The sequence below is a fragment of the Camelus bactrianus genome, chromosome 30 (genome assembly GCF_048773025.1).
Source record: "Camelus bactrianus isolate YW-2024 breed Bactrian camel chromosome 30, ASM4877302v1, whole genome shotgun sequence".
Lineage (NCBI taxonomy): Eukaryota > Metazoa > Chordata > Mammalia > Artiodactyla > Camelidae > Camelus > Camelus bactrianus.
In genome coordinates this window covers 27478244-27501165 of record NC_133568.1, presented here as the reverse complement: position 1 = coordinate 27501165, position 22922 = coordinate 27478244, and the positions used below count along the sequence as shown (strand labels likewise).

The 22922-nt window shown below is 49.8% G+C and overlaps 2 protein-coding genes across 3 annotated transcripts in view; one reads left to right on the top strand and one right to left on the bottom strand.

Annotated features, from left to right (window-relative positions):
- TSHZ1 (teashirt zinc finger homeobox 1) overlaps positions 1–9473 on the bottom strand; it is a 72138-nt gene extending 62665 nt beyond the window's left edge. The window contains exon 1 of the mRNA XM_074355355.1: positions 8326–9473. Within this exon, the coding sequence (XP_074211456.1) occupies positions 8326–8365 (40 nt within the window). The 5' untranslated portion in view covers positions 8366–9473. The remainder of the gene's footprint in view (positions 1–8325) is intronic.
- A 1201-nt stretch (positions 9474–10674) lies between these two features.
- Positions 10675–18715, top strand: PTGR3 (prostaglandin reductase 3). Of its 2 annotated transcripts, none has more exons than XM_074355356.1 (2): positions 10675–11421; positions 17754–18715. In XM_074355356.1, exons 1-2 carry the CDS (start codon positions 11213–11215, stop codon positions 18676–18678), a joined length of 1134 nt encoding a protein of 377 aa, XP_074211457.1. In that variant the 5' UTR covers positions 10675–11212; the 3' UTR covers positions 18679–18715. The 2 variants fall into 2 exon arrangements, with proteins under 2 accessions (XP_074211457.1, XP_074211458.1); XM_074355357.1 differs by lacking the exon at positions 10675–11421 and adding an exon at positions 11453–11836.
- The last annotated feature ends 4207 nt before the right edge of the window (positions 18716–22922 follow it).

The following is a 22922-nucleotide window of genomic DNA, read 5'->3' as shown; positions in this document are numbered from 1 at the left end:
GTTCACTGCTTATCTATATGCATTTCCCTATTTCCTAGGGCTCCGAAGAAAAGAGGCACACAGAGAAAAAAAAAATCTGATTTTTTTTTTTTTTTAAGTCGGTGCCAACTATCACTTTATCCATACGTGGAGCCGTGTTTTAAATGCAGAAGGACCCTGCCTGCGAGGGTAGATTTTCAGGCTTCCGTGAAGCTTCTCTGGTAGGAAATGTTAACAAATATTAAAATGCAGCCAAACTCTTCTTTGTGCAGTGAAATGTGCTTTGCTGTGAAGTGTGTATGAGGCCCCTTCCTCCTGACAGCACGTTTCAGTATGGGTTGCGTAAACGGTTGGACAGCATGACATCGAGACAGACCCTGGGATTTGCCACTTCCCACTACGACCATGCACAGGTGACAGGTATTTCCACACCTGCAGGTATGTGGGCAAGTGTGCTGTGCACACCCGTGCACCCACGGCGGATGAGCACCCACAACACAAGGCACACGTCCACACATGTGTCACCAGGGTCACGTGTGCAGGGCATGGTCACCCCATCGCTTATTCCATTATTAGAAATATTTCCAACTAAGGAGGACTGACTCAAATGTCATTGCTCTAAAAGGGCTTTTACATTCCTAAAGAATACTGGGTGTTCTTGTTTTTTTTTTCTCCCCAAAAAAGAAGTCTGCAAGGACTTCAGGAATTCTTTTAAATCCAAGGCTGTACCAAAAGCAAAGGCTACAATTATTCTATAGCAAGGAGGGCCCTGCGCTACTTACGATTTAACCTTTAGTTCACCTAACTGATGTCATAACAATGGCGCTCAGTTTGTCTCAAGGACAAATGATGGTGCTAGGCTGTATACAATTCAAGGAGTGTTATCGCGCCAGCAAACTGTTGTCCCAAAAATTATATTCATTGCTTTTCAAAATGTTATCAACTTAATAAATAAATACCTTCCCCGGGTGAAAAATAACAGTGGTGCTTTATTTTTGTCTGTGAGGGCATCCTCTATCAACCCTATTGATAAAAACTAAAAAAAAAAAAAAAAAAAAAAAAAAAATTACCTGTTTCTACTCTGCCCAGCTACACCTTTCCATGAAATATATCAAACATTCTCACTGATATTTACATTTCACAACCCTGATCTCTTAGGTCAAATTCTTTCCTCTAGTATCCTTTTCTGTCAGCAGCCTACGGTCACCCCTAAATCACCCCTGAGTACTGGGGTGTCATTTGGAAAAGTATCTCAACTCTCCTAGTACAGCACCAGAAATCCAGTCAACAAATACCCTCAACCCTTCTTGGCAAGTAAATTTTGTCTTCAGTTATCTTAATTCTTAATATTCTATAACATTATCTATTTTTATTGTGTTTGTGATCCCTGCCTCCGAAAAAAAAAAAAAAAAAAGCAAAATATATACACGTGCACGATTCAAGCCAAGGAAAGAGTCCCCAGCAGCAGGCTTTCCTCCTGAGCAGGTAACCCCCGGTGAGGTTCCACCTCATTCTCAAGAAAGTTCCAATAAAACGCCTTCCGCTCTTTGTCCATTGTGAACTTGAGCCCCGTCCTGGGGTAATTTACCATCTCCTTTTTATAGGCTTTTCCGAGAGGAACCAGAAAACAATAAGGGGCCGGCATGGGTGCGGGCTGCCCGGGATGGGGCTGGGGACACAGCCCCCGCCGTGCACAGGTGCGGCTCCCGCCCTTGGCTAAGTGGGGCTTGTCTTGTTAACGGCCTACAATGATGAACGTGTTTTCAACCATAGCCTCGTAGAAGATTGTTCTAGACCTGGCCTCTCAGGGAACATATATCCACCCTTAGCTGGGCACAGGCACATTTAATCAGCAGCTAATAACTGTACAGGAGGAGCCGCTCCTCTTCATAAATCAGTGTGCAAAACTGCTAATACACTACTTATCGATTAGCGCACCAACGCTCATTTTGAGGCTACAGCTAAGAACTAACAAAGTGACAAGGGTAAAGTGTTCTTTCTTTCACACACAGACAGCTGGGCTGGAAAAATGACTCCAGCAGGCAGTAATTCTTAATTGACACCTGTCAAGATTATGGTCGCAGTCACAGCTGCTGCAGGAGAATTTGTCCCTCGCCCTGTTCATCTGTCAGTTTTAATACCCTTCCTATGCACATATTTTTTTTCCTTTGGTCTAATCTACCTAAATTGTCCTGGCTTTTGTTTGCAACCCGGGTTTTGGTAGCAGTTAATCCCTTCCTAATGTCTGCCCTGTCTATGATTCAACCATCCTGCACATCTTACGTATAAAGTCAAGGTACTGGCATTTGAGGACACAAATGAAAGGTAAGGGGAGGGGTGGGGGAAGGTAGAAAAGCCCAAAACAAAAAGAATGCAACCGGCTAGCACATCTCTTTAAATTTTCAGCGTATTTTTTTAATTTTTATATTCTTCTGGGTCTTTCTTTTTACAACCATCGACCCAATATACATTCACTTCGTGAGATGTAAATGTCATTATTCTGTCATCACTCTCTGACTGCTAGCTACCACTTGAGAATACTCAACCTCCTTATGTGCCTTCTTTCCACAATCAGTGTAAAAACATGCACGTCCTGACACACCCATACAGGTAGAAACCCATATGCATGATATTTTGCACAAAACACCCAAGTCTTGCATTATTAAAGTTGCCGTCTAGCAGGAGAGAACAGAGCCCAACAAAAACACAATTGCACCAGGATTTCAGTCTAAAAAAATTTTTTTTTGAAAGATGATCCAGAATACAATTTACAACTTCATTTTAATGCCCCCAAGTACAAATAATCCTTATTGTCCTCTTCCTGCCCAGTAAGGCTGTAACAAATGTTTCATTTGGTCTATAAAATAAAAAGCAGGAGAAAGGGGAGAAATTGGGGGTGGGGGGAGAGGAAAGAGAGAGACATGAGTTTTTAAGCCATCCATTCAAAATCCCATGCAGTTTATTAAGTTTTTGTTTTCCTATGAGGAAGGGGTGGTCGAACGTGCTCTGTAAAAATGTGAATTCACACAATCGATGATTACCCATTGCTTGAGATGTTCTGTTTGTGATGCCGTTCATCGGCTCCTAAGAACCAAGGAGCCTCATGTCAGGGCCCCAGGCCCCTGCCCCTCGCTCAGAGAGGCAGCGAGGTCCACCCCCTGCCTCCTCTCCGCATCCAGGGTTCCTGGCAAACCCTGCCCCAGGACTCCCAACCTCCAGGGGCAAGGCCACCTGGCGGGGCAGGTGCCACCAACGGCGAACCTTCTGCTGCCGGTATTTGCTCTAGGTACCCAGGCAGCACAGAACCAGGTAACCCCTCCCCTCGGCCTCCTCCACGGGGAGGCCAGTACTCAGCCGCAGTGCAACATGAATGGGGGTCCAGCCCAATGAGCCACGCCTTTCCAGAAGCACCCCAAGCCAACACCACCCAACCTCATGGGTCTCCCAGTTTGCCCGCCCAGGCCCCTGTCCCCACCCACCGCGGATGCGGGGAACTCCCGAGTGGGCATTGCCCAGAACCCCCTCTCAGCAACTCTCCATCACCAACAGGTCTTGAAACACATTAGCAAAAAATAGCTTACAGGATCTGCACCCACCACACGCATCCATCAGACCACAGAGTGGTTTCTGAAGTCTTACTTCTGAACTAGAACAACACAAAGCCCATGGATAGCCGAAGGACTTGTAAGCCTCAGGAGAAAACACTAGTCCACTGAAGCAGTGTCTGCTACTGAGCTGCATGAATCCTCCAGAAACTTTCTGAAAATGATTACGCCCGCCAATCCATTACCATAAAATCTCCAACTTGCCACCCCAATCCAATTTCACTTGTATTTGAACTTGAACAGATCCTCATGAATTCCTTTACACTTGTAAACATCACCAGCACCTCAACAGGAAATACACGATACCATCATTTTTTTAAGAGTGATTTTGAAGTATACTACACAACTAGATGTTCTTAAATACATTATCATAATATTAACATAATCAGCAATGAAAGAAAATTACCCATTGTTTGCTAACAGTTATGCTAAAGAGATGCAGTGAGTAGAAAATAAGACATGCCTATGATTTAAAAAAAAGATACTTCGAGCTTCATTCAAAACTGTCTCTTACTATTTTCATCACCCCGTGTGAATAAATAATAATTAACAAAATTAAACTTAAATATTCAGAAACCATAAGCAGGTGGTGCCTAAGTGTCCTAGTGAATGAATGAATGGGACTGACCAAGCCCCCTCCCTCTGGGCCCTCCCGACCACACACACACACACACACACACACACACACACACACACACACACACACACACACACACACACACACACACACACACACACACACACACACCCCCAGCAGAATAGGGCAGCCTTAAGTAGCTGACAAAATACTAACAAAGGAACACATGTAAATACATGCTATTGCCCCTCCCAGTGGGATTCAACCTGTGTGTACAGGGTGAGAGGGCAGTGATGAGTGCTGGAACACCAAGTAAATTGTTTACCCAGACGCTCCATGTTTTCTTGGAATATTCTTTGTTAATCTCATTTATAAAGGATGTTCACCTCTGAAATCTACTCAGCTCATCAAATCCACGTTATTTGCTATCTTGAAAAGATGATGCAGTTGGAAGTTCATCACTTAGCATGTCACAGGAGAAGGTACCATTTGCGGATTTAGCATCCTCCCTCTGTGAAGCGAAGCCACCACCGTGGGTTCAATCTAAAAATCCCTTTCTACAGCTTGACACAATTTGAGGTATCAGTGGCCGAAGCTTTTTCTTTTTGGTGTGTAAGGGTGAAATTTCAGGCCCTCAGGGCGAGCGTGGAACGGTCACTATCTTGATGGGGACACAGCTCACAGGTGCGACTCTAACCCAGAGGGAGTCCTGCCTCCTCCAGTCGACATACACGCAGATCACATCAGAATTATCGGGGCGGATGAGGGGGCGCCCGACCAGCCACATCCTTTGGTGCGGCTCTTCTCCACACACCTGAAAACACTGATGCGTACGAACTTTCATTGCAGGCCTGTTCATCGACATCCCGGCCCTGCCTTCCACTGAGAACAGCAGGCCTCACTCACAGGAAGTACAACCATTAGGATCCCCAGAAGTGGGGGAAAAAAAAGAGAGAGAGAAATAAAAAACAGCTGAGTGGTGGGTTTTCGGTCTTGGCTTTATTGCACAGTTCAAAGCCAGGATTACGGAGGTCATTAAGCGGCATTGTCTCTGTGACATGATTAGTCAGGTTGCAAAGTCCATTTGTCACCTGCACCAGCAAATTGAGTTAATACTGCACTCGGGCCACGGGGACTGTATAATATCAGCGTGATTGCATCAGGCGGGCTGCAAACTTGACAGCTCACTGCATTTGTCCGCATTAATCGTTACGCCTGTCACAAATCCATCAGGTTTACAGATAATTAGGGGCCTGTTAATGAAGCTGGCTAAACAACCTTACCTTTTTTGATAATTAAGAAGCCGCTTCATTACGAAGGGGCCATTTCCTCCGAGCAGTATTTCTTTATTTTTGTATAGAAAGAGGATTCATTTAGATAATTTTCCCTTCCTCTCTCATCACTATGAAGTATTGCTCTTCTGCATCTGTCATCCACCAACTTCCTGGCTACCAAACAATCAATTATTTGACACTAAGATATTCTAAAGAAAAACTCATCAGTTACGGATGGAACGGGGAGGCCAATGAATGTGCAGCTTAAAAAAAAAGCAGCAGCAGCAGCAGCTACTCAGGATGTTGTAATAAAACCACTTTGGAAAATAGCTGGACTCCCATATGTAGAGAACCGCCCTCTCTCTTTTCCTGAAAATGAACATATAATATTCACTACAAATGTATCCTGGCTACTTTCCGAGGGAACTGAACTGGCTTCGGACGGAGACTGTAAACATGGAAGACTCCTATTAAATGCTTAAGATGAAGGAAATCAAGATTTTCTCACCTAGCGCATTACAAATGTATGGAGTGCTTATGCCAACGTAAATATTAGCGAAAATAAGCAAGTGTGAACCCATGTGGGTTAATGGAAGTAATTCCAGATGGAAGCAAACAGTCTTATTTTGTGAGGACTCAACCTGAAATGCTCTTTTAGGAGTGCAGGGGGCTGAGAGCTAAACAATGGCTCATTTAATGAGCACGAGAGGCCTGCAGGTTTAGAATCAGAGCGGAGATAATAAACCCTGTAATTAAACATACACAGGACCTCTGAGGATGGAATCTATTTTTGAAATCTCACTTCAAAACGCATGAGACTTGGAACATGTCTCAATTTCCTCTCAACTGAAATATATTTTGGCTCCCTTTTTTAGGGTTTTCTCCCCTCTCAAGTTCCTGTACAGCAGATGACTCAGTCATCAAGTCCTCATAGCAATCACTTCGCAGCATTTTGATTAAGTATGCCAAATGTCGTGTAGAGGAAAGAATGGAAACACTGAGCCTGCCAACTTTTGATTGACCATTAAAGCCAATGATATATGTGCCTGTCAAAAGACAGACAATTAAATCAATATTGGAAAAAAGTCGCCTTGACGGCTTGTTTTTATGTAAGAGCTGCCAGGACGGATTACCATGCACCATCATGCCCTTGTCAACTTTCAAACCTTTTATTAAAAAAAAAAAAAATGTGGTATTTAAAGTTGCAGTACCTCATTCCCTCGGCGTTGTGTTTGTCCTCAGAAATATTCCCTGCCACTTTAACTGCAAAAGTTCTTAAGTGAGCAGGAGTAATCTAAATACGACTTTGCAATGTACATTCTATCATAAAAATCCCCATGGCAGTAAAAATGCTAAGAGACCTCTCACTTCCAGCACCAGCAAATGGTAAATATCTTTAAGGACTGAGATCTACTCTTGGGGGGGCTACCAGTGAGGGAGAGACTCCCTGTGGTGTCTTACTGCACCTACTCAAAGTTATTCAAAAGCAAATATTCTTTCTGTCCACTCTGCTGTGAACACTGAGCATCAAAGCTGCCTCTGCTTTGGTGGGCATTTCTGTCTGGGATCTTAATGGAAATCATCAGCTTATTTTATTTGACCCTTCATATCCCTGAAATGTGGGGGAGCAAAGAGCTCTGCTTGAAATGCCTCCCTAGAAAAAGCATCTATGGAGACCTGAACACGTGCACCTTACTGAGAACAACACCAAAAATTATTTAGACCCAATTCTATACTGCAACTGTTAGAGAGTCACACTTGTTCAAACATACAACACCCTTGCATTATTTTGTCCCCTAAAAGCTTGGGGAGAGTTGGCTTACTCCCTTACTTAGTGCTAACTCACTGGCAAATCGGTTGTGCTCCAAGCTCCACAAACAGTGTCCAGAACTGAGACAGGATGTGAGCAGGGAGTGGGAGAAACTATTGAGCTCTTCTCAAATCTGTAGTGAAAACCTCACTGCAACCGACCCACCAGGGTCTTAGCAGTGGATTAGGAGGTGAGCTGAGTTGAGGATGCTGCAGCTGTAAAACTTCTGAGACGAAATTAAAATGGAGCAGGAAAAAGGGGGAGCGAGAGAGAAAAGTCGCCCTGATAGTGGCTGAGCTGTCAGGAGCATGTGTGTTTCCATGGTGAGTGATTTATTGATGTTTATCAGGAATGAATAGATCAAAGGCCGCCGGATGACAGGCGATCAATCACACATCAAATCAAGGATGGCAATCCTCTAATAAAACAGAAAACAAGGAAAACCAGCTCCTGCCAGTTCCTCCTCCAGAGAAAAATAACTTTTCTGTTCAATCAGATTCTGCACTATCACTGCCTTGTGCTGGCCTGATCAAAAGACATCTTTAGAGGTAATAAAAAAAAAAAAACAAGAGGGTGGGGGCAGAAGCCTCTCGCACAGGACATTAAAGGCTGCTATTTTCCAGAGAAATCCTCCGACCACATTCCTGGCGTCCCAGGCTGGTGACCTTATTGCAAGTGTCAGGTTCAGCCTCCCGCCTCCGGAGGACTTTCCCAGCGCGCTCAGGCCGCGGAGGAGCGGCGTCTTCCCGGCGCACGCCCCCTCCCGAGGTGGCGAGGGGCTCCGGCTGACCCGCCGCCCCCGGCCTCCCCCGGCCTCCCAGGCCCGTCGGGGCTCCGCGCAGCACGGAGAAGCGCCGCCAAGTTTCTCCGCGCAGCGCGCCGGCCCAGGTCGGAGGACGCAGACGGCAGCCCCGGGGCGAGAGCGGCCGGGCGCGGGCCGGGCCTCCCTCCCCGGCCCGGAGAGGGAGCGCCGCCCGCGCCCCCGCCCCGCCCGGCGGCGGCCGAGCCCCCCTCCCCCCCCCGACCCCGCGCCGCTCCTCCCGGCCCCGCTCCCCGCGGCGCGGGCCGCGCGCCCGTTACCTGCCGAGCGCCGGGGGGCCTGCTGCTTCCTCCTCGGCATGCTGCTCGGGCCGCGCAGCCGTCGCCTCAGCCGCCGCCGGAGTTCGCGGGGCGCGGGGACGCGGGGCCCCGGGCGCGGGCGCAACTCCGCGGCGCGCCCAACTCTGGCCTCGTCCCCGCGGGCTCCGGGCTCCGGGCGCGCCGCGGTCCGCGGGGCGCCGCTCGCATGGACGGCCGCGCCCGGGGCCGCTCAGGAGGCGGCGGCCGCGGCCGCGCGGGCCGCGTCCCGGCCGCCGGGCTGCGGGCGGAGCGCGCGGGGCCTGGGCGCCGAGCCCGGAGTCATCCCCGGCGCGGGCCGCGGGCGCAGCGGCGGGCGCTCGGAGGGCCGGCCCGCGGCCCGCGCTCCATGCTGCCGCCTCCCCGCCGCCGCCGCCGCCGCCGCCGCCGCCGCCGCCGCCGCGGTGCTGCTGGCGGGCGCTCCTCCGGGCGCCGCTGCGGGCGCTCCCCTGCGCCTTCCTCCGCGAGCCGAGAGTCTCCGAGCGCAACTTTCTGTCCCCCTCGCTCCTCGCTGTTCGGGGGTCGCGGCGAGTGTTTTTAGTGCGCGGGTCGCAGCTTTCTCATTGTGCGCCAGCGAGGCCGATCCAGGCTGTCCTTTTCCTCCCCGCACTTAGTCTAAGAGGAAGAAAGCAAACAAGACAGAGGAGTGAAGCCCCCGTACATACATGCGCTGGGGGGGAGATGTCAGGCGCTGCTCCACCTTCCAAACAGTCACAGATCAAACAGTGTCACCCCGCCGGAGCGCCACTTGGTGCCCCGCGCTCCCCGAGGGGCTGTGCCGCCGGGATCGCCGCTTCTTCCAATGCGAATTCTAACGCAAACACATTTTGATTATGGATTTTTGGCCGGTCTTGATCTTCCAACAGAAAAATTTTGAAAAATACACAAAAAGCACCCCCACTCCAAAAAAAAAATAGGCCAACAACAACAACCCGGAGAGTGTGTGCGGAGGGGTGAAGAGCAGACATTCACTGGGTGGGCGAGATGAGCGTGGACTGTCCCCCCCAAACTCCTGGGAGAGAGGGAGATGCACTCTCGCTCTCTCCTCTTTTCAGTGAAATATAACACACATTCGGATCGCAGAGCTTTCAGACAGTCTCAACTGATAGACAGACACATCGAGCTGCTTTTCCGGCTTCAGTTTTTACTCCTCCTCCTCTCGCCAACGTCACCCTGACAATTACAAATAGGTCTCTCACAAACCATACCTGTCAATCTTTTTAATTGCTTTGTTTTCTTTTTTTCCCCCAGCTAAACAATATGACACAAAAAAAGAAATCTTAATACAGCATAACATAAAAGATTGCACACTGGAGAAAGACATTGAGGGGTTTGTTATTGTAATCCACTGGCTGATACTGGGTAAAATCCATGTGTTATGAGCCAAGTTAAGTAGACACTAGTTCCTGCAGATTTTTAAACCTGTGGGTACACCCCCTCCGCCCCCGCTTGTACATTCATAAACATGCACCCACGTGGACACAAACTACCCTTGGATGAGGAATGTCCCACATTTGAAATAAAAATACCTGTGTCACTCTTGCAATCTTAGTTTGGGGGTTAGATTTGATTGGGGAGGGGCACTGTGCGGCTTTTATATTTTGGTAATTGATGGGTAAGTGGAAAACAGGAAAAGATATTATTATAATGTATACCTTTAATAAAAATTTAATGACGGACTTTGCTCATTACACAAAAAAATGTGGAAAATATTTAATCTGGTCCCTCTATGAACAGTGAATTGTTTATTTGGTCAATACAAACAATTAGGGAGAAAACTGACAGGATGGAAAGTGCAGATCTTTCTAGCTGGGTTATAAAAAGAAGTCTTCATACATCATGGCAACGTCTCCAATTCAATTAGGTCCCTCGTCATCCCCACCTATAAGTTAAAAATGTTGATGTGCTCTGGGAATTTGGCCCTCTGGTCTCCAATATATGTGTTCTTCCCCATTGGGAAACCTGTAACTGTCTTGTGGAGGCTACTTAATACATTCACGGAAAAACACAAGATCTTGGCCAAAATAAATAAAATGGTTTAGTTCGTGCAACTTGCGTGGGACAGACTAAGGGCAGAAGGCGCTGGCAAAGCGTTGCGGGGACGGAGGCCAAGAGCCTGGGACGCAGGGTGCACTGGGCGCCCCCCGCCCGGCGTTGGGTGCTCGTGCGCGTGCACTGGCGGCCCCGGCTCCGCGCCCGGCCCGGGGCTCGGGCCGTGCCCCGCCGCCCTGGCCGCGCTCGGGGTTGATTCGTACCACCTTGCAAGGAAGTGAAAGCTTCGCACGGGAAGGGGAGGCGCCTGCGCCGGCCGCCGGGCGCCGAGCAGCTCCGAGGACGCCCGGGGCTGCCGCCGGCTCTGGGCCGCAGCGATCGCGGGACGCGCGGGTCCCCTCGCCGCCCCCCTCACCCTTTTAGAGGAGTCAAATCCGGCTTTTAGACCGCGGGGAGGGTGGGGATATCCGGTGCCTCCCGGGCGCCGGGAGGAAGGGGGAGGGCGGAGAGGATCCTTGGCCAGTCTGCGCCAAGCAGATTCAAACCAAAACAAAAAGATTAAAGGAGCAGCGGCCGGGGCGGCTGCGATCTCCCGGCCCGGACCCCGGGGGTGGCGCGCCCAGGAACCGCGGGGGCTGCACTGGCTCCCTGCGCGGCGCGCGGCGGGGCAGGAGGGGGGAGCGGGCGCCTGGCGTAGTGGGGAGGGGGGAAGTCGAGGGGAGGGCGCGGGCCGGAGGAGGGGCGGACCCGCCCGCTCTGCCCGCCCGCCCGCCTGCGCCGAGCCGAGCCGAGCCGAGCGGCCCGGGCTGGGCAGGACCCCGGCCAGCGGCGGCGCAAAAAGCAAGCGGAGGCGCGGGCCATGCGGCGGCTGGCGCACTCTGGGGCCCGAGCTATCGTGGACATGTCGTACGCTCGCCACTTCCTGGACTTCCAGGGCTCGGCCATCCCCCGCGCCATGCAGAAGCTGGTGGTGACCCGGCTGAGCCCCAACTTCCGCGAGGCCGTCACCCTGCGCCGGGACTGCCCGGTGCCACTCCCCGGGGACAGAGACCTCCTCGTCCGGAACCGGTGAGCCCGGCGCGCGCCCCCTCTCCCTGTCCCGGCCCGCGCTGCGCCGCTCCCGGGCTGTCCCGGGCCCGCCTGCGTCCCCTCTCCGGCGCGCGCTTGGGCGCACAGCCTGACTTTGCGAGATCCCGGGAAGTTGAACCCGCCGCCATCTGGCGAAGGCGAATGTAATGTGACTGTTGCTGGTGTGAATATCCGATGCCACCGAACGTCCTCGTAACTGAGGGTTATTTTAATTTGGGATTCCCCTCCCCTCCCCCAGCCCTCCCTCCTCCCCCTCCCGCTCCCGAAATAAAACCGACGGGACCCAGAAGGGGAGGCTCCCCGCACGGCCCACCCGCGCGCACCCACGGCTCCTGCGTTCACATAATCTGTAGGGTAGAGCAGGAACTGCCTGGACACAACCTGCGACGTTTAGGTAACGTGCTTCGGAGGAAGGAGGCTGGGGCCCCGCTGGCTTTTCCTGTCCGCTCCAGGTTGGCAGCCGCCTCGCAATGGCGGAGCCTGTCGTTGGGTGTGTTGGTGTGCACCTCGCCGGTGTCGTCTGCGTGTTGTCAGTGCTGTGTGACTGTTGTCTGTGCCCTGAGTGTACCGACGGGCGCTTGGCGCGCGTCCCGGGCAGCTGGGCCGGGGTGGGGGCATGGCTGCATTTGCCCGCGTGTTTTGCAGACCTTCAGGTGACACTCGGGTCGTTGCCCGACCTTCGGACTGTCTTTTCCACACTTCCCACCTGAATGTGTTTCCACCTCACTAATCTTTAGTAACCGCTGAAGCAACAGGAAGGAAGGGACCTCACTCTTCGGAGCCGCGCCCGGTGCCCGCGGGTCTCTGCCCATTGGGTCCCCTCGCTGCCTGACTGGCAGGCGGGCGGCCCCCGGTCCTCTGTCCCCTTCACAAGAGTAGGACTCACCCGCCTACTCAGCCCCGTCCGAGGGGTTACGGCGTTGCGTATTTTCGAAGGGAGGAGTTAAGCTCTGGTGGTAACTATGTTGTAAACTGTGCTAGAAAGTACTAAGTCCCCTGCAGCACTGGAAGACAGTATCTTATCTAAACATCTCGGGGCAGCGTTTAATCGGTCCATTTTAGAGATTCCTGTCAGCCTTCCAAACACTGCAGTAAGACTTCGGAATTCTGATCACGCTGTAAAACTTCTGGAACCTGTTGGAACCGTAAAAATTGAGTGAGCTAAGGGTGGGAAGGAGTGGAGGCTGGGGATGCGAGTGGGGGCGGGGAGTGCCTCAAAAAGATGGGCTGTGTGGGTCCTTTAAAAAGTTTGCATCGATGGAAACAGGGCGGCAGAGGATTTCTTCGTTAAGCCAAGAAACGCTAAGGCTGTTGAGATTAGGATGCACGTCCCACCAAGTTTGAGAGAGGGGCGTGTGTGTTCATGCACAACCTACAGAACACACCAGTGGTATGTTGGAAGTTGAGATGAGACTCGGACTGAAAAGCCTCCAAACAGACTGAGCGGGCAAAGTTTCACACGGGTTTGTTTGGTTGGGTTTTTTTTTTGTTTTTTGTTTTTTTTTTTTGCTTTTTTCTGATGCAGTACACTGTTGACTGTGAACATGATGTACACACACCCACGACTGCTTGGGGGGAAAATACCTTTTATAAACAAAGTGTGATATGGGGAGGGGACGACTGAGCCGGGCACGCAGGGGAAGGTGTGAAATTCCAGCACCCCAGCAGCAGCGAGCTGGGACCCCCGCCCGCCCTCGTGGAGGCTGCTCCCACCTGCAGCGCCGGTGGCCCGGCCTCTCTGCCTCCAGGGCATCAACTCCACACCGCCGTGTGCGCCCCTTCCCCGATGGGTCACCACGGCCGGTCCCTGTATGCGGTGGTCAGGGTTATGGAGCGCCAGCTGCCATGTTGGACACTCTTCAGTTTGGGTTAAGATCCGTGCTGTTATCTTCCATCTACTTATGCCAAGACGCTCTTTAGTATAAACAGTATATTTATCTTAACCGCTTGACCTCTAACTTCTACCTTGAAATCCTCAACAGAAGAATGGGGCACGTTTTCTGCTTGTTGGGAGGGGGCGGGATCTTAGCCTCCCCCTCTCCCTAGTCTGTTGGAAAATCTGCTCCTACTCCCCAAATTGTGGGACGATCCTTTATTCTGGCAAACACTGTCAGTCAAGGTGGCATTTTACCGATTTTTTTTTTTAAAGAATACAGAATAATTCACTGCAGGTTAGTTCCTTTCAATCCTAGACCAAATGTCCCAGAACAGTGTTAACTGCAGGAAATTTTTCCGCAAGAGCTTCTCATTTTTATGACAATAAAATCTGCTCTGGAATGAATGGATTCAGCCCAAATTCACTTGTTTGGAAAGGTGTTTGGAGGTTTTAATTATGCTCCGTCTGACTTTTTCTTTCAGTTAAAGCTTTTGCACGTCTCATTCCATTTTAACAGAAAGTACAGGTTCTTTATTCACAGGGAGGGAAGTGCTTTTAAGCGAGACATCGACTTAGGATAATCAAGTTTACCATCTTGGAAAGGTGTGAGAAGGGGCGCGCAGAACCCCTGTAGGATGTGTAATTGATGTTCCTTTATCCAGTTCTCACCTTCCGGTTTCAAACACCCGGGGACGACCTCGCTTCTCCCTGCTGATGCCCAGCCCTCAGAAAAGAAAAGAAAGGGAGAAAGACACCCTCCGGTTAAGTCAGTCCGCGCGCTATTCTTAGCTTTTTTCGTAAGATGGTGACACATTATTTCGTTTCCAAATATTTCTAACGATTTTCTGCTCAAGTGTAAGATAATGGAGCCAAGAGTTTGTAGGAACGGCGAAGAGAGGGTGGGGGATGGGGAAGGCGTTTTTGATAAACCGTTTGTTGCTCACGGGAGGGTAACTATTTCTGCTGATTCTCCAGGCTGAGATTTTTTTCTTTCTTCTTTCATTTTTCCTTTCCTTTTCTTTCTCTCTTTCTATCTTAATTTTTTTAAGGGAAGCTCTGGTTTGGACTACTTTGTCTCCCAGTATTTTGAAGGCTTTTGCTCTGGACTTGAGTCTTCGTGTTTGGTTTTTTGTTCAGAGAAAAGCATTTCCCTCCCCTCTGAGGACTGCCCTGTTTCACAATAAACATGACGAAGGGGTTCATCACGCTTTAGTGTACAAAAACCAAGTGACTCTGGAAGGGTATATATTTGGGGAAAGCGCGCACCGTCCCATTCTTTTTCCTGGGGTTCCTCGACTTTAGTCTTTTGAGTGGATCCGCCTGTCAGATCGCTTAGAACCCTGCACTCATTAAAAACATGTATTTTAAATTAAAGCGGGGGGGGGTACAAGGCGAGTCTCCAAATGCGCGTGTCCTTCCTCGCCTGTCTTTCTTTTTCTCGCTCTCTCGCCCTTCTTGTCCCTGGCCCCCCAGCCAGGGCCCCCTTGCCCATTGCTCCTGCTGCTCTTGAACTTGCTTCTGATGGAGCGGAAGGCGAGGGCTCCTGACCCTCACGCAGCTCTTCCCAAAGCCCAGGTAAGGACCAACGCGCGTCCGGACGGTAGCGGGTCCCCACCAGCCGCTGCGGTGGCGCAGCGTCAAAGCGGGGGTCCAGGGAAAGGCGGGGGCCTGCACCAGGGGCTGGGCGACCCTGGAGAGGGCGAGGGTCGTGGAGCCGAGTGAAGGAAATCGAGTTCCTTCATGACGACGCGGGCGATTCAGAAGACGGCAGGGCAGGATGAGGAGACTCGAAAAATGGGGGTGTCTGCGAGGCCAAGGTCACGGGCTGGCCGCCGGTGGCTTCTGTCCAGCGGCCGCTGCGCTCAGACGCGCCGTGCGTTCGGCTCTCCCCTGGCACTTGACCGCCCCTGGGCCAGAGCTCCGCGGGCCGCTGTGGGCTGGTCGCGCCCGCTGGGACCCCCGCCCGGCCCAGGGAGGCCGAGGTCACGGTCGCGGGCCCGGATGACGGCCCTGGACCCCGGCGCCGGCCTGCGGGCCCTAGCCCGCTCCGGGAGTCACTGCCCGCGCCTCTCGGTCGTGGCGATGGAGAGGCCGCGGGACGGCACAGGCCGACCAGGCACCGGCAGGCCAGGCACTTCCGAGGGGAGACGGTCCCATCAGCGCCGGTTTCTGGCGCCCTGCAGGCTGGCCGGGGCGGACCGAGGGCGCCCCGGGGGTTGGAGACGTGGACGCGGCGCGCAGCGGGCACTGAGGGTCTCCTGCCACCGCTCCAGCTCTTGCCGGGGCTCAACCGCAATGTTGGGTTTGGTTTTTTAAGCAAAGCCCTCGTGGTAAACTCAAGCTCCCGCTGGTGGGTTGCAGCCACCTTAGCTCCCAGCAGAGCGCCCCCCACCCCGGACATACACGCACACACGCAGGCCCTTGCTGCCCCCTCTGGCGCGTGTGCCCGCTCCCCTCCGCTTGTCTCGTGGGCGTGCGCCCTGCTGGGTCCTGTCGCCTCTCCCGGGGAAGTGGCAGCCGCAGCCCTGGGCCGGGGGGGGGGGGGGGGGGGGGAGCGGGTTTGCGTTTTCCTCCAGCAGCTTTCCCGCTCGCAGGCCCCCCAGGGCGCGCCCGTTCCGAGGTGTGGAGGGGGGCACCTGAGGGGCCGGCCGCCACTGGCGCGTCCCTCCGAGTCCAAGGCGGGGGCTCCCCTCAAGGGCAGGGCCTCTGGAGTCGGGAAAGGCAGAAGCGCCAGCAGCCAGCGGAGACAAGACGGGAGGGGCGAGAGCCATGGGAAGGGTTAATCTAATCCTGGACGGAGAGACCCGAGCTGGCTGGCGATCCGCCCGGGCCCCCACCGCTAAAGCAACCACCGCCCCCGCCACTCCCACCCCTAGGACGCCTTCCTGGAGTTGGCTTTACAGCGGGCATGGGAGACGCTCCTGCTGGGCTCTGCCCTGCCTGCCTTCTGTGAAGTCCACAAGCATGCTCTCAGGAAGCTGGCCCTTTTTTTTTCAAAAGACGAGGCCTTGAAAATTAAGCAAATTGAAAGGAAAGATAGCAGCCCTTACCCCCCCCCCAACAGAATGTAGGCATCTTGATATTAAATGCCAAATGAGAAACCGGCAGAAATCATTCTCGCTTCTCCTTACTGTGCATGGTGTACCGGTGTGGAATTCTGTGGCATGTTGCTGAGGCTGTGTGCATGCCAACTTCTGAAAGCAGCTGGACGGACCCGAGAGAAAGAGTTTCCTTCTTTATTATTCCCACAATAAGCAGAGAGCTTTCAATGTTGTACATATCCGGGCACAATCATAGGGGGGCATTTGTAAGTGCTAAGTATTAAGTAGATCCTTGCATGGGGAAGTTCTGGGTTTATTAAATTAAATTAAAAATAAATTATTTTAAAGTGACCTACTTACCAGCTTTCCTCCTGTCACCAGACCCCACCATCTTTTCATTTCACTAAAGGTGGAAAATGACAGTTTTAGGGTCCTCCATCATGTGTCTCAGCCACCTCCTGACATTCTTAGGAGACAGCTTTTTTCCTTATGTATCGGGATATTTTTGTTACGAGGTATACAGAGATGAAAACAAGCTGGTAAAAATACCAGCCTCACAATTAAATTGACTCTGGATACCAAAGTGAAAATGATCATCTGGTATTAATCAGGCACGTCTCTGCTTCTTGTTGGGGAAAAATATAGTGTCGATTTGCTTTCCTTTTCATCTGTGAAGGACTGTAAAATGTTGGATGTTTCATGAAAATCTTGCTCCTCTTCTGAGACAATTTTTGTTCAATTAATCAAAATGCATATTTTCACGCTGGACATAGTTACATCACAAAGAAAATTTGCTGCAGCCTGGCTCACGTTGTTTGAAACAACCCTGGCATGTAACATGGAACAGCCAGTGACCTTGCACATCACATCAATCTTTAATAATATCATTGTCGTTACTATTATTATCTGAAGTGTGAAATTGTTGCCAGAATCAATAGGCGTCTACCTCTTTGAATATATTTTATCCCACTGTTGTTTTTAACGTCTTTGTTAAGAGGCCAATTAATTTCCAACTCGTAGCTCCAGTGAAGTTTGTGTATCAGAGGGCCTCCTGACCTTTTTTTCTCTTCTGAAAGAAGAGGAAGGAGGATAAATGGCGTGTGAGATAAATAACGTGCTGTTTAAAGTGATACGAAATTGTTCCTAAACTAATGAAGGAATAAAATATACCAAAACTCTGATAAAAAATCACTGTTGCACTCATACTTGTCTGATTTCTTTTTTCCAACCGAATATCTGGACTGTTTATTTATTTTTATTTTTTCCTAATTCTATCAGGCTATATAGCTGAGCCACCTTCCACAGTCACCGGAATTAGAGGAGTTTTTCTGAGCGGAATCTGAGGCCTTGAGGAAAAGAACATCTTAACGTATTTGGGTTTTGTTTTCTCCTAGATTTGTTGGTGTGAACGCATCTGACATCAACTATTCAGCGGGCAGATATGACCCTTCCGTCAAGCCCCCCTTTGACGCGGGTTTCGAAGGTATAGGAGAGGTGGTGGCCTTGGGCCTCTCCGCCAGCGCCACACACACAGTTGGCCAGACCGTGGCCTACATGGCCCCTGGCTCTTTTGCTGACTACACAGTGGTGCCAGCCAGTGTTGCCACTGCAGTGCCGTCAGCAAAACCCGAGTATCTCACCCTCCTGGTGAGTGGTACCACCGCCTACATCAGCCTGAAGGAGCTCGGAGAACTGTCGGAAGGAGGTAGAGTCCTGGTGACCGCAGCCGCGGGGGGGACCGGCCAGTTCGCTGTCCAGCTTGCGAAGAAGGCCAAGTGCCACGTCATCGGAACCTGCTCTTCTGATGAAAAGGCCGCATTTCTGAAATCTGTTGGCTGTGATCGGCCCATCAACTATCACGCCGAGCACGTCGGGGCCGTCCTGAGGCAGGAGTACCCCGAAGGTGTCGACGTGGTGTACGAGTCCGTCGGGGGCGCCATGTTTGACTTGGCTGTAGATGCCTTGGCTACCAAAGGGCGCCTGATAGTCATTGGGTTTGTGTCTGGCTACCAGACTCCGACTGGCCTTTCACCTGTGAAAGCAGGAGCATTACCAGCCAAACTGCTCAAGAAATCCGCCAGTGCCCGGGGCTTCTTATTGAACCATTATCTTTCTGAGTATCGAGCCGCCATGGATCACTTGCTTAAGATGTACACGAGCGGGGAGCTGGTTTGTGAGGTGGACCTTGGAGACCTGTCTGCAGAGGGCAGGTTCACCGGCCTGGAGTCTGTATTCCGGGCCGTCGATTATATGTACATGAGAAAAAACACAGGGAAAATTGTAGTTGAGCTACCTCACGCTGTCAACAGTAAGCTGTAAAACAATGGCGTAAATAAAAGGAGAAAGAAAAAGGACACTTTATGCCTCAGAATTACTCAGATCAATTTATTTTTACTTGGTAATGGAGATAATATGCCTTAAAACAAAATCAAGTTTTAATGAAATTTTTCTCTTTCTCTTTTCTTTACTTTTTTTTTTTTTGGCCCCTCCCTTGCGGGGGAAAAAAAAAACTGTGCTAATAAAACTTCCCTCAGTGGCTCAGAGGTAAAACCTTTGCATTCAGTTCTTTACTCGTGGACAGTCTTTCCAGATTTTATTGTTCCAGGGACCTAAATTAATTCCTGATGCAAGATCTGATCAAATCAGTATGTCTTCAGCTTGATGAGATTTTTAAAATCGGTCTTGAAAATGGTTCAGGAGTTCTTGGCTTTGGGAGAGTTTGTTCTTATGCTAATAAGCTGTTAACAAATGAGAGCGCGCGCCAAAGTCAGCCATTTTTGAGAGCCCCTGGTCTCAGGAAATGGCCTCTCTCTTTCTATAAATCACTGGCCAACTACTGAAATAGAAATTTGGAGGAATTCTCCCCAGACTTTGATTGTGTTAGATTTTTAGGGAAAAAAATGATTAGGTGAGCACAGGCCTCTTTTAAAGACAGATCTCTTACAGCAGCTTTTGTGCAGTCATTGTGGCGAGTCACATGCGGGGTGGAAAATTTCTCTTCCCTTAAGCAAGTTAGTATTGAAAACTTACATAGACAGAAATCAGGTTTTGGGAAGGGAAACTACAGAGCTTCAGGGGACTTGAAAGACTTAATGCATGCACAGAAAAGGGGGAAGTGTGTGTGCCATCCACAGTGAAGGTCTACATAGCAAAACACGGGTCACACAAGGGAAATGGCATCCCGTGAGACTCGTAACAGCGCCCTTCAAGGAGGGACCGCCGTGTTCCAAAATAGTCACACGTTTGCTTCACGTTAGAGGCTTTGGACACAGAAGGTGTGGTTTACCTCTGATGGCGGAAGCCTGAGTGCAGCCACTGGCCCCATGTTCCCGTTTCACTTCACACGTTCTGGTGGAATGGGATGCTTCTTGTCACTACCGCCTGATGTCACACACAAGAAAGGAACAAGTCCTGCGCCCTCCCCCTCCGAATCAAGCCCGCAGCTAATCCGCCTGCCTCCTCACCTCTGGCTCATCCAAAGGCTGTTCCAGCTCTCATCATTAACTCGGACATCCCAGGGTGCCTTTCTAATGAAGGCAGAGCCCACCAGATTATTTTTCAAAGCCTTGGATTGCAGTGTCTCTAACGCGCCAAGTAAGTATACATGCAGTTAAAGATGCTCCAAGGAAACGTGGTGACCACATTTAATGTTTCTTTCCTTCCATCTGTGGAGCAAGAAAATCCTACCGCTGAAGAGCTGTTAGTATCCCTTTTACAAGATTTACTCATTTTCAGGTACCTAATGTAGCTGCTAGCATGCATGCACAACAATACAATTTATATGGTAAATGGGACCAAATAATGGCTTCACTGAATGTTATGGCTGCACTGAAGGGAAATGTCACGGTAAATAGCCACCAAATTATGGATCATGCCGAAGTGTCACAACTGCACTAGAGACAAATAGCACTGGAAGCTGTTGCCACTGTGACGCTTTTGAGTTATGAAGAAGGGTTGCAGCCTGATGGGAGGCTCTTTGTGTCCTCATTACAGCGAAGGGTGACGGGTGCAGGCTACCAGAGAAGCTGGTCCAGTGTGATGCTCCGTTATTAATCTGTCCCTTTCAGACCTAACAGCTGTAGCAAAACGGAAGGAGACTCTGCCTGGCGTAGACACACAAACAAACAAAGGGGAGGGGACCGGTTTTGTGAGTAGGGCTGCGGGGGAACGGAGGAGTGGCATAATCACATCCCCTCATCAAAGAGTATTAGTGAGTCTCACCTACCTCTGTCTGATGGGCCTGTCTGCTTCCCATGCAGATAGATGGCTGAAGTCCAGGCAATCATGTGCTTTCTCCCTCTGTCAGGACTGGAGTAGGAAGGACATTGCCAACGAAATTGCTTCTTCCAAACTGAAGTGCGTCCCGGTTTCTTTCATTTTAATGGGAGAGTAATAAAGATGAAAGACCAACATTTTCACTGATGGATCCCTTAAGCTATGGAATAGAAATTTATGATGTTTTGAAAGCATATACTAAATTCAGCTATGTTTAAAAAAAATTTCAAACACCCAAGTTTAAAATAAAATATAATCTGAAAACCTCGTGCTCTGTCTTTCCCCAGACTAAGAAACTCCAGTGCACGCGGTTTTCATTTACCCTCAGAAAACAGGCATGGAAGATTCCGCCCATTCAGATAATGCCAAAAAGATGGTGAAACTTCTTTTATTATTCTTCTGAAAAATGATTTGTAAATTGAGGGTCATAGTTCAGCACCAGTTTCATCTTCTGGGATTATCGTTCAAGACCAGCCTCTAATGGGAGGTGAAGTGGTGGAAGGCTCTCACCACCTTTCTCCTGAACTGTATTGCATATCACAAAAAGTACATCCATAATTCAGGGCAATTGTCAGTCTTTGTTTTAGAGACGGGGCCGGGGCTGAAAGATCACGGTGGATGAATTATTTCTCAGTTCTCAGGGTGGCCTTCTCTGCACATCAGCCTTGAGGGCTCTGGCTGGGCAGATGGAGAGCCTGGACTCTGGTCAGCATGCCAAGAAACAAGGGAGTCCCAACTATGCCTTCTCATTCCACTGTGACTTCTAAAACGCCAAATGCCCAGCCTTCAGATTTGTTCTGCATGCAAAAAACACCAACCGTGTCATTTCAGGTCCTTTTGATGATGACTTCTGCTGTTGATCGGTTTCAGCGTTAAAGGAAAAAGATCGGAGGCTAGTTCGCAAAGAGATGACCCAGAAGTTTTGCATGATGTGTTCTATAAACTGTTACTCTATGATTTCATCTGAATGGAGTTTCTCCGGAGCAGGACAGAGCCTCTATAAATGGTCATTAGTATTACATTCAGTGTTTATGTAATGAAAGTGCGATGACACGGAGCTGCTGCTTATTAAAGTGAAAATCTTGCATTATGCACTTAAGGAACATTCCAGCTAATGAGGGTGTAATGTCCTCAGTGCGACACAGACCTTCTTTTTGTGTGTGTTCACCACCACAAGATGCTGGAAACTTGACAAATGATATCATTTAAGACATGCCTGCCGTAGGGACCTGCTTTTTGGCTTCCTGTTTCTGGCTTTTATTTGGGTAACATTTATAATGGCCACCCGACTTGTAATGGACAATGTTTTAACCCCTTCATAGAGTTCCCAATTAGTGCACATTTACTACATCCAGGATTTCCTTTAAAATGGGGCAAGGAGTCCTCAGCACTGAGAATATTTTTCCTGATCACTTGACCACATGCACCTCCAGGGTAAATACCATATTTTAGATTTATATTAAAAAAACAGATGAGCCACATGCAACTTTCAGGGGGGAAAAATACATTAGGAAAAAGACCAAGCATGATCAACTGTGGATGATAATTTCCTAGGGGTTTACAACCGGAGTTTTATGAACATAGCCTGGGTGTAAACGGTCTGATTTGACAGATTCATAATTACTCTTCTCTATGCTTTCTATTCTCTTGTTTTATTAAGTAGTATTTGTTTATCACACTTATTTAGAGACAAAGTTTTTACAAACTTTATTAGTTAATTTTGGGGTTTGTTGGGGGGGTTGAAAGTTAGATTTTCTGGAACTGTAATTTTCTAGTTATGGCGCAGAATTAAATATTTCTGATCATATTTCAGAAGTCAAACTGTGAAAGTCTGGATTATCACTGCTGGTGGTGTGGACATTTTAATGTTTCAATTCCACTTTTCTGTAGACCTTTAGCCACATGGTTTTCAACTTATAAAAGGAGAACTGTTTGATATCAGAACCTTATTGCTGTTAACATGAGCAAACTACAGAACATTGGCAAAAAAAAAAGCACCATACAAAATAAATTCTCTTTCACCAATATGCATCAGTTCAAGTAATTCTTGGAAGTAGAGAGTTAATACTCAAAACAAGTCAAATAAGGTGCACATTTCAAGCCTGTAGGCTTGAGTCTTCTGTATAATTCTTTCACTAGATCTGAGTAGCTAATGAGATGTGACAGCAAGACTGAAAGTGGCCTCGTCTAAATACCATCCTAGCATCCATCCTTCGTACGACAGCTTTGCCCACCGTGGAGCTGCCCTTCAGCGTTGGCTCAAAGCATCCTGAGAGGCACGGACTCTG

Excerpts from the sequence above, each read along its gene's own strand:
- PTGR3 (XM_074355356.1), top strand. The coding sequence starts at position 11,213 with ATGCGGCGGCTGGCGCACTCTGGGGCCCGAGCTATCGTGGACATGTCG. Across the intron at positions 11,422-17,753 it reads GACCTCCTCGTCCGGAACCG|ATTTGTTGGTGTGAACGCAT; the intron begins GTGAGCCCGGCG and ends GTTTTCTCCTAG.